Here is a 12,398-nt window from a genome sequence, read left to right as displayed (position 1 = left end):
CTCCTTTAATGTTTTCAGGTCTTTATGAGAAGCATTCTCTGGTCTTCCTGTTTAAAACTGAAACCCTACCCCCACCTTAATTAATCTGTCTACCTCTTTAGTATTTTCTATAGGACTGATTATAGTTCAGCATACTACCTATTTTGGTTTTATCTGTATACTCACTCACAGAGTATAAACTTCAGAAGGGCACTCACGGATTTCTGCTTAACGCTACATCTCCAATGCTGAGAAGCTTAGCATTAATTTGTATTAAACATACATAGGTAATTAATCAGGAAAGATCTGAAGGAGAAAATGTGTAATAATGGTTTCAATGTGTTTGAGTCATTCAGGCATGGAAATGGAAATTACAGATAGTGGTCATTAGGTGACTTAAAATGTTTTTAAGGCAAAGATATTATCTTAATTGTACATAAATCTAGAAGGAATCTGTCATCACCAATAAAAGAAGCATTTGTTCCCATAGTCTCTGTGCCCCTGTGCTCTTGACTTCACCTCCCCAAACCAGTGTTTCCCACATAGTTCACTTTGCCATGTGACTTTCCCGCACCTCCTAAAAATATAAGCTGGGTTATTCTTATCTCAACTGCTAGGATTCTAAAAATCCTTTGAAAGACTCCTTGTAATTCAGATCACTGCAGGGAAAATGCTTGGTATTTTTCTTCAAGGTACCTAAAATCTGTCTACCATAACCTTCTCAATTTTCTTTTTCACTATTTAATCCTGATGCTAATTTGCTAACAGGTTGTTCAGAAACAGAGCAAACATTTATTAAAGTTAAATAGTCTGGTTATAACTTTGTTCTTCTACATGTTTAGCTGTGACTCTTCCTTAAACACATTCTCCTGAGTATCTCTAAATCTTGGCCAATGAATTTGTAAAGGACAGAGTGTACGTGCAAAACAAAGAAGCTCGTAAAGGGCAGTCCTGTACAACCACAGAATCAATGAGAGTTCAGTTATTTTGCTACTTTAGTAAATACCTTGCAAGATAGAAGAAAGCCAAGAAAAAGCAAAGAAGTCATATAGACTCACTGATGTCAAGAAGAAAATGCATTGTTAGTCCAGAGAGTGGACTTCTCTACTTGTATCATAGCAGGAATTTGAAATCTAATAATCTAGTCACAGGGTTTTATTTTGGAATGAGATAAATTCATTATTACCCATCACTCAGAATGAGATTTTAGTTTTCAGAAAAAATAATAAATTCTACAGAATACACAAGCTATTTGAAAAGGAGAAAGAGATTAAAAAAAAAAAAAAAACAACAAACCTGAAGTGACTTAGGAGGCCTTCTGAAACATACTATATTACCAAATTTTTAACAATTTTTACTGTAGCATATGGAGATGTGATATGCCTTGAATTATAACAACAACTAAATCATACGTAAAAGTGTTAAGTCTAAGACATTAAAGTAGAAGTTATAGTTTTCTCTTACTAATATCCAAACTAAGTAACATACATTTTCCACACTCATTTTCATGTCAACACAGGGAAAATGGAAATATGTTTATTCTAAAAGAAGTGAAAATGGGAGATAATTGCAACCCTTTATAAAAAAAAAAAAAACACACAACTTCACACCTTTCTCTCTTTTCTTTGGTGAAGATAGTTAGATCTATACTCCCCACTACTGAATTGAATACTCACAGTTATTCTTTCATCTTTATCATCCAGTGGAGAGCCATCTTTCTTCCACGAAATGGTGGGTTCAGGATGGCCTCGTGGGGGTTGGCATTCCATCACAGCAGGTTCCCCCACTGCCACCATGACATCAGAAGGATTTTGTCTGAAGTCATCCCGTAGTACTGCAGGAACAAGATTAAATCATTATACTCAATTGTTAAATATATAGCCCTTATCTCTGAACTCCAGCAAAAAAGACATTTATTATAATAAACTATTAGTAATACCCATCTCAGTATATCTTGGAGCATCTACATCTACTTAGAGACATATGCAACTTAATAAAGATGTCTGGCCTTAAGCATACACAACAGGGATAATTTGATATTCTCGATGGGTCAGTGGACAAGTGTATTTTGCTATTTCATGCTCTCACGGTTAGTGTTTGGTATTTCTTCTCTGCCTCCTGCCCACAGTTTGCCATCCATGTGCTAAAGAATAAAACTGAAACCTCCTTTTACTTATATGACACATTGGGATGAGGCTTTCTATTAGTAAGTTAATTACATACACATACAAACCAAAAAAGACTTCCACATGTGCATTCATTTGAGAGTTATTTTAAAGATATTTAATATTAGTGTATAAAAGAATATAATCATTACAATTTAAAAATGCTTATTATAGAAACATTAGACATATTTGCAAAATGACTACGTTCAAAATACTGTCTTTTTCCCTTATCACTGAGTGAAGCAAATGTGAGAAGGAGCCAAGGATAAAAAGAGCACTGCTACCGACCATGTCACTTTGCATCTTCTATATTCCGTGTTTTTAGTTATTGTATGATAAATATTATTTGAATCCTCAAACCTCATCAGGGTGAGAGATATTATCAATAGTATTTATGTTATTAACTTTGATAATACTATATTATCAATAATATTTATGTTATTAACTTTGTATTTTAGAGGAGGAAAAGTTTATTACAGTGATCTCAACTGGATATTAACATACTATAAAACAAGTAGTATCATTCACTTTGTAACTATTGGAATAAAATGTGGAAAATTAGCCAGATTTGTATTTCAAAAATGGCTCATACAGAAAAATTGCCCTCTGTTTCTTGTAAACATCAAGAAATCAAGAATTCTTTGGCATCAGTCTTAAATCACAGCTACATTGTTTACTGGAACATAGTCTCCCTTTCCACATTTACAAAGCAGACATGGAGATACATACTTCAACACAAAACCTAAAAACATTATCTTCCTCCCACTCCATTTTCTCCCAGTGCATAATTAATGCAAACAATTTCCATAATCTTATTTTAGATGGTACTTAGAATGTTCATTGATATGTTAAGTGCATAGATTTGAAGTGATAAATGTTACTTATCATTTGAAATCCATTGAACTCAGAGTTTGGTACAATTTTGTACCGGATGGTGTCCTTCTATTCCAATGACATTTAGAAATATTTCCATGGATGAAGTACTACACTGTAAAAAACTTATCCTCAAACTATTATTTCAAAAGCCACGCTTATATTTTGGTTTCAAAACCTCAAACAAATGTACAGGCTTACAAAATTCTGTATTTTTCTCTTTTAATTGTCTACTTTTCTTTCTTCTACTCCAGCTAAGTATGTGTACACATCTGGGTAAGTTTTAACAACCACTCAAATAAAACTGTTTTTTTATCTGCATATTGAGACAATTTGGGCACAACATGACTATGTTAACACTTGGAAAATAAGACTTCAAAGGGAAGATGTAGTCCTCTTAAGGCAAGAATGGTAAAAGGAAAAAGAAAAATCAATTACATCACACTGTTATAATTCTAACTTTGATACTGTACAATATTTATTAATAAAATGCACGCACACAAAAGTAAACCTTGTTGAACTGAAAACCCCACCTACTGTTACCACAACGCAAAACAACAGGGTTTGAAGACTTGTTTTTATAAACTTACGTTATGATTAGGTATTAAGAATGTACTACAGATAAAACATAAGGTTTATAGAAAAAGCAAATGAATGGACCTTAACGAAGGTAAGGTAGTATGAACCTTTACTGGATTACATTATTAATCTAAAATAACACCTCTGAAGTTTTAACACCCTTGAAACACGCAAAAGGACAATACTTTTCAAGTAAAATAAACCATTTGTACAATTTTTTCTACTTGTGAGCTTAAAACAAACTTAGTAACATTATATCTTATTTACAAATTGAGATCATATCTCAAATAAACCAATGAATAAATAAAATGTCTTTCAGAAATATCAAAGGTCTAAGTCAGATAAATCAAGATTGGTTTTTTTTTTCATTTTCTATGTTTTTTGGGTTTTTATAGTATAGAATGAAAAGCTAACTAAATGTAATCCACTAAAGATTGTTGCTTAGATAATGCTCATGCAAATACTTTTGCAGCTGTAAAGAATAAAACCCTAGTATTGCCTATGGCTACAGGCAGCCCTGCAGAGTTATGAATTGAAGACTTTTTCCTCTCTTCTATAAAAGCAACTTTCTTCCTTGTACTCGTCTTGAACACTTCCTTTGGGGGGAAATTACATGTCATATTATAAAATGGTATGAACTTTTAGTTAAAATCCAATTTGCTTAATTTATGTCCATATTTAAGTAATTAAAAATTGAGTTCAAATGATTGGCAGCATTTTGGCAGATTTTTCTGCCAATGGTATCCATAAGTATTCTCAAACACAGTTCATTTTTCTTAAAAAAAATCTTTCCTTCTCTAACATTGTTATTAATCAAAATGCATACTTTTGATAGTATGAATAGTATGAAATTCTAAAGTCTGGAACTAATTTTTGAAAAGAAGATTATATATGGATTTGAAAAAGAATGAATTACATATATATTACATATATATGTTATATAGAGAGATAATGTATCCAAGTAGATATCACCTAAAAGTTATTATTTGTTTAATAACCACTGTTTATCCTAATATTACATTTCTTCCACATGTATATAATGTTTTATGTTCACAGGTTGGGACACAGAATTTGGCTCAACTGCTTTTCACTCTTTTTCATTCTGTTAAATTAGGGGGAAAAAAAAAACCACCAAAAACTTATAAGCTTCATTGAATCATTGAATCTTGAATCTCCTTTGAACCATTTTTTTTTGTCTAAAAATATAGTTGACTAAGAGATATCTTTTAAATCAAAACAAAACTATACAATCATTGGTCTTTCTGAAAAGTATACAATTTCAATATGATTCTCAAAATAGATAAATATGTTTTCAGAAAAAGATTCTAAAATTTAGCATTGACTTTGCAATCTATTTGAGTAATGTTGAGGAAACAGGGCAACAGAAAAAAAATGTTAAGTAGAAACTGTTTCAAGTATTATGGACAGTTTAATATTTATAATACTCATCTAAGACCCCAGGGGAAATTTTAGAACTGAGTAAGACATAAAATTATAGAATAGGCACTGGTCTTTGACAATATTTAATCCATCCCCTAAAGAGAGGCAACTGAGTCCCAGGAAACTTAGTCACTAGCTTGTGTTATTTGTTAGGAAGAGACGAGAAGGAAACAAAGATACCCCATTTTCAAGGCAGTGCTTTTTTCTTTTTTTTTTTTTTTTTTGAACATGCCAACATTTTACTATAAAATGTCATTTACCTATCTCATCAATTATATTTCCAACAAATCCACCCCGTTATTGCAGAAGGCCTGACAGTGATTGTTCATTGTGTACTGCAGTGTCATGACTAACCAATTTTGGTAAGGCTCAAGTGCTCCTCAAATTAATTTGGTTCCCTAATCATGTGGTAAACATCTGTGAACTCCAATGCCTTCTGCTTCATGAATCACAGAATCCTGGTGCAGTTAGGAGTCTGAGAGATGGGTGATCCAAACTCTTTCTTTTAGAAATTAAATAATCTAAGGCTCATCAGAGAGGAGAGAAGCATGTCACATAAATAATAACAATGATAATGTGAGCAATGAAACAATGCTAGCAATAGCCAGCATTTATTGAACATTTGCTATGTAAGAAGCCACTTACTTAGTGCCTATAATAAGGCTAGGACAATGTGAATTTTTTGTTTCCTTTTAAGAATAAGTAATCTATAAAGATTTAGCAGCAGTGCTAGAACACAGATCTCTTCATCCACCAAGACCTTTTCTGTATCAATTTGCCCACCTATCTGGTCATATCTGAACACAATGTTCCCAATTCTAACTACATAAATATTATGATACAATTACTATTTCAGCCTCTTTCTATTGGGACAGAAGTTGAATGAGAAATTTCTCTTCTGACAGTCAACTGACTCTGAATATTTCCTGCATTTTTGTGTTTTCTCAGATTTTTCCATGTTTGGAAGACGCCACTTCAAAATTTCAGTGGTTGAGAATTAGAACTCATCATTCAGATTAGTATGTTGTGCTAACTTTTCTCAGTAGTTTGCTTTTATTTCAACAACAAAATGACTAAAAGAGCTGTACAATAAGTGTTTTAATTAAATATAAGCATGTTAATTAGAAGTAGATATCTTGGTAAAAAAGAGAAGACAATAATATGCGGTTCTAGGATTTTCTTTTCTACTTAAAATACTACTCTGTCAAGTAAACCCTGCAGCAAATAGTAGTAAACTGTCAACTGGGAAAATAAATTAATATATCAATAAAGTCCTTTAAAATTAGGGTATATCAGAGGAAAATAAAAAAGGAAGGGTATTATCAAAGACAAGAACTATATAGATGTTTAGTCACAGCATGTTTGTTATATTTAACCACCTTAATTGCTTTAAAAATTACCTATTGCCTACCTAATCTTTAATTTTGAGCAGAGAACAAATTACTCCCTTTTATGATACTTCTAGTTCTCTATCTAAATGCCCACCTACATGCTGAAATAAGTAAGTGTTATCTAATGTCATTAGATATCATTAGGTATCATTCTTCCATTTAACATATATATACTGAACACATACTCGGTGTCTGGCACTTATACTACAACTTTGGTATTTTTCTTACAGTGAAGTTTACATAAATGCTGATGTCTGTCAAGAGACAACATTAATCTTCACCTTGTCAGAAAATGGCAACAAAATAGTTTCACTGCAAGTTATTTTATATTAAGATCTATGTTTTAGGAGCTAGATAACAAAGTACATCATGAAGGCTTTTGTAACTACTTGCATTCCTCCTTAGTAAGCTCATAGCATCAACCAGAAGAACAAAAGGTTATCTGAGGTTCAAATGTGTTCAAGACTCTTTAACATTTCTTATTATTTAAAAAAATTTTTAAGTAAGTTCTACATCCAACGTGGAACTTGGACTCACAACCCTGGGATCAAGAGTTGTGTGCTCCTGCAACTGGGCCAGCCAGGTGCCCCAAAACACTTTAACATTTCTTAAAAGAATAATTCCAAACTTTAAAAAAAATTCCAATAAGAAGGACAAATTTATAGAAAAATATCTTAACCCATCGAAGAGGAAAACTAAAATGATAACCTGTAAAATAATATCCTGTGAGGTATTATCCACCTTATCCCATCATCTTCTAAAGCTAAGGAGTTTGATTTTTTAAATGATGCAAGCCCCCAACATATATTCTGTACAAAGTCAGGATTTAGCCATAATTGTTTCCTAAAGGATACATATTCACTCTAAAATTTGGCACTGAATATATCTATGACTGTTCTTCAATAATTATGTCATCTTCCAGTTGTGTTTTTTTTATAGCACACAGCTTTATTTTTAAAACTTAAATTATGCTTTGGTTAAGATCCTGGAAGAAAATATGCTGGTAAAAGCACTTATTTTCTTAACTACTGGAGCTTTTGAAGATTTCACAAACCTCTTATGCTGTATCCTAAGAAATAGTACATTTTTTTAAAACAAATTATATGTTCTGAAGAAGTTATATAGTATGGATGGATTTCAAACACCATGCAACTTTAACTAACAATGAATACAGAACACAGTGAACAGAAGAAGCTATTACTGGAATAAAAAAGTTAAGTACTTTATCTGTTTATATAACATGGAAGAACAAGCTTATGTAAAGACAGTTACATTCCTCTGTGTTCTGCTGGGCTGCAACAATGAAGGCACCCCATTCCTGGTCGCTTAACAGAATAACTTTCAGGTTGAGTCCAAGCTTAAGCCACAATCCTATTTTGCAGAAATATGCACACCATAATGACTCTCTCTATGAAAAGCCCTCATGGCTATCTGCAGTCCATGCCTCATGGTTTAATCATTTCACTTCAGGAATGAGCAACAGTACAAGATATTCCCTAACATTTATTACTATGGTATTAAGTCATCAAGACAAAGGGAAGGCAAGCTTAGCACACCAGACTGAAGTTAAAATCAGTAATGTGTTCTAGAGAAAGGTATACATCAGTACAGATGAACATTTAAATACCTAATATTCAGGAGACTTGAATCGGGGGTATCATAAAAAATGTACTGCCAAAATAAGTCACGTTGCTAAAATCATAGGTTCTAGCTTACTAGATGTTTGCATTTTACATACTTTATACTCAACTATAAATTAAATTATGAATGAAGAAAATAATGGCATTTGTAAAACAGCACTTACATGGTATCATTTATAGATGTGTTTATTTTAGCAGTTGAAAAAAACCTAGAAGTCAAGAATCTCAGAATCACAACACACATCGCATCCTTCCACTGTGCTGTGATTTTGATAGGTATATTCACAATGACTCAGTTATTTCCATACAAAACAGAGAGTTTTACACTCTGTCTTGTTAGAGTTATTATGAAGACTAATTATTTAGTGTTTGTACAGGATTTGCCATTTATATGCTGCATTACATCTGCAAAGAGGTATTACTGTTAGTCACTACACAAGGAATTGCCAAATTTCTCAGCTGCCAGTACAAATGCAAAGGAGGACAAAGGATGCCATTGATGAAGGCCTCTAAGTGCCAGAGCGAAGTCACACTCAGGAATAGCTTGGCAGGGTTAAAAAAACACAGACAGAATGAGGCTATCTGAACCATGGGACCCTGATTGGGGCAAGACAGGCATGTGTTCTTTCTTTGATAAACTCCAACTTTGTATTTAGTGTCCAGCACTGAGAGAGTCCTTGATCAAAGGAATATGCTCATATATTCATTGTCTGGCTCTTTGTATTTAAATGTCAGCTCCAAGAGAACAGGGAATAGTCTTTATCACTCTATATACCTAGTGCCCAGAACAATGCCCAAGACATAGCAGGCATTCTGTAAATGTTTACAATAGGTATTATATACGAAATGCTAGGCATTATATGAAACAGTACAAAAATTGGCAGGAGTCCTCTACTCATGGTGCTCAAGATATTAGAGAATAAACAGATAATATTCAAATAAACACCAACACAAATATGCAACTGTAATTGCAATTCATGCCTTGAAGGAACAGGATAGGATGGCATGTGAGAAACTAATGAGGAATACCGTTTAGATTGGAGGTAAGAGAACAGTGAGTAAATAACAGTTAAGGTGAAGCCTAAAAAATGAGTAAAACTCAGGCTGGGGAAGTACAATGAAGGCAGAAATAACACAGGTTGAAGAAAAATCTTGGTACAGTAAATGAACTTTAAAAGACTGAGACCTGGGGTAGTAGGGCAGTTTGGCAGCGAGCAATACGAGGTTGGCACGGTACATGGGGGTCAGGTTTGCTGTACACAGCAGCCACGATAAAGCATCAGCTTTTATTTCAATTCCCATGGGAAGCACTTCAATGGCTTTTAAGCAGAGCTGTCTCATGATGGAATTATCATATTTAAATATTCATTATAGCCACTCTGTGAATGAAATGGAGAGGAAAATAAGAATGGAAGTGGAGAGACCAATTAGCAGACTATTGCAGTGATTAAGGGAAAAATGATGGTTTTATACTATTATGGTAACTCTGGATTTGGTGCAAAGGGGAGCACAGAAGTATATACTGGAGGTAAAAGTCAAAATGACCTCTTGAGTGGTTGAAGTTGACAGAAATAAAGATGTCAACAATGATATCCTGGTTTCTGATTTGAGTAACCGGACATGCCATTTGTATTTATTACTGTTTTATTTTTTAAGATTTTATTTTTTTGAAGTAATCTCTAATGTGAGACCTGAACCCACAACCCTGGGATCAAAGTCATAGGCTCCACTGACTGAGCCAAAAAGATACCCCTGAAAACACCATTTTTAAGGTATGAGGACAGACAATATACATATACATCTTTCCCTGAGGAGAAATAGGATAACTTTGTGTGTGTTTGTGTGTGTGTGTGTGTGAGAGTGACATAATTCGAGAGTAGAGGGATAACACAAAAATGGTTTTATTGATTAAAAAAATACCACGGCTTCAAATTCTTCCCCTTAGTATTCAACACAGGATTGATTTTTACCTGTTCACACCTTTATACTACTATGTTCCAAATTCGAACCGCTAACTGGTAATATCCCTGGATCAATTAATCTATAATTTTTATGATGACAAATTTTAAGTTATCTTGATGGATATTATATCATTTTAACCCATTAAAATCAGAAACAAAACTAATATATTTTGATTATATAGACAAATATAAACAAATTTATATATGCCTGGACATGTGTGATATATATGACCATTAATAACTGGTATATTGTGATGCTATCCACAGTAGCAAATGATAGTAAAAACTCATACGGTTATTTTGTTCACAGAATAAAATAACTCAAAATATAATAGGGTACTTCTCAGGACTGCCATAAATTAAGCTCAATTTACTATTTAAGTGTAAGATAATCAATAGCATATTAAATGTTAATTACATGATTAGAATAATAAGTGAGTTCACATTTGTCAGAAGTTTACAAAATCGCTAAAGCATAATCAAGTTCCCTGGGAAAATGCTGAGTCATCAAATTCTTAAGGATTTGTGATTCACTTATTAATTCATTCAATAAAAGTACTAGGTATTGTGTTTAGAGGTGGTGACTAACAGGATAAACAACACATAATTGATCGCTGCTTTCAAAGCACTTCAGGATTTTTCTCTTGCTCTTTTTGTTTCATCACAGGATGCTTTGTTCCATTGAAATATTAGACAAAAGTTTAATATGCAAAGCAGATCAAGGGGATATGATTTCACTTCCGCATCTGGGACTGTCCTGCAGAATTCAGGTCTAGTGTTAAACTGACATATGAGTGAATAAATACATTTCCCTAGCTCCTGCACTGATATTGTATGCAAGCTAAGAAGTGATAAATATAGGATTTGGACCTGGATTCGGTTGGATACCAAAGCTTGCATTTTTAGCACTAAACCTGACTGGCTTTCTAGGAGAGGGATACTCAGACCTGACTTTGTCTCCTTGGTGGTTGATAAGAGGACTCCACTTTGGTGCCATTTCAAAATATATCCAGTCTTTCCCATCACACTGAAGTGAAATGTGGAGGAGTTTTTCATCCCTTGTTTAAAATAATGCCTTAACATTGGCCTATATTACTATAGCTTATAATATTAGAACTTCATATAATCTAAGTACAAACTCCTCCACTTCCATCCTCACCCCCAATTACAACTGAGGACCCAAAGTCCAGAAATTAAAAGGACTCAGGTTATACAGTGAGTTAGTGGACATGGCCAGGCTAGATCTTGAAGCAACTATTTTCATAAAGACACATTTTTTTTAAGTGCCTGAGACTGGAATGTATTCTAATTAAAGTATTTGCAAGGAAACAAAGGTGATTGTAAAAAAACAAATAAACAAAAAACCAGGTGTTTCTTTACCCTCTCAAGCCCAAGATTCCAGCAGCTACACAGGAGAACAGCTAAAAGGGAGTTTTCACATTTTATGGAAAGTCTAATGGTTAACAGTCTCAAGGGAGAAAAATCCTCACAGTTTAAAATGATCTCGTTAAAACCTCCCTGGTAATTGGGAAGAGCTGGAGAAAATAGCTATTGGATTAAAAAACATACCACAAAAAAACTATTCTCACTAATGTATCTTTGTGCAGCATAATTAAGATTGCCAATTATAACATCACCCCCTCCCTCAACTGAAAGGAATAGTGATAGGAAAAAAATGAAGTCTAAATAGCACACCCAGAGACACATCAACTAAACAAAAAGGGTCTTTAATTGGTGACAATCTACCCTAAATCACTGTGACTACTTCCCAACATAATAACTTTCAGATCTGTTAATTCCTTATATCTTCCCTATCACAGGCTGTCTGGGGGCTTCAGAATATAATACCAAGTATCTAACAGAGCTTTCAATCTCCAAGGAACATAACAAATATGCAACTATGTAGCTGTGTGAGCTGCCTTCCCTAACAAACTAGGGAGCCCTTGGGAGAGTTCAATCAACCTTCAGCTCCTTGGCAAAGTTTAAGACCTCATTTTGCTGATAACTAGGAGTCATGCTAACAAACCTGACTAAAGGTTACTAGACATTAAATTAGTAGAAAAGCAAATCATTTTATAACTTCTATTAAGGATGCTATCTTAACCAGTTATACTCAGTGTTTTATGAAATATAAAATTTAAGTTTATAGAACTTTGAGAGGAAAAAATATTGAACATGATAAAAATAATGCTCTATCAAAATAAAAATCTCAAATTATGAATCATTGCTAAATGTTACTTGAGTATGTGATCCTAACTTTTAAAAAACTTTATGGGGGGGCGGGGAGAGGGAGCTCCATGCAGGGACTCAATCCCAGGAATCCAGGATCATGACCTGAGCCAAAGGCAAACAAACGCTTAACCAACTGAG

The 12,398-nt window shown here is 33.5% G+C and overlaps 1 protein-coding gene across 1 annotated transcript in view; it reads right to left on the bottom strand.

Moving 5' to 3' along the window:
• ROBO1 (roundabout guidance receptor 1) overlaps positions 1-12,398 on the bottom strand; it is a 409,328-nt gene that overhangs the window by 141,357 nt on the left and 255,573 nt on the right. The window contains exon 3 of the mRNA XM_055313849.1: positions 1,656-1,813. Within this exon, the coding sequence (XP_055169824.1) occupies positions 1,656-1,813 (158 nt within the window). The remainder of the gene's footprint in view (positions 1-1,655; positions 1,814-12,398) is intronic.

Source organism: Nyctereutes procyonoides, unplaced genomic scaffold (assembly GCF_905146905.1).
Source record: "Nyctereutes procyonoides isolate TBG_1078 unplaced genomic scaffold, NYPRO_anot_genome, whole genome shotgun sequence".
Taxonomy (NCBI): Eukaryota; Metazoa; Chordata; class Mammalia; order Carnivora; family Canidae; genus Nyctereutes; species Nyctereutes procyonoides.
This window is presented reverse-complemented; position numbering and strand designations above follow the sequence as displayed.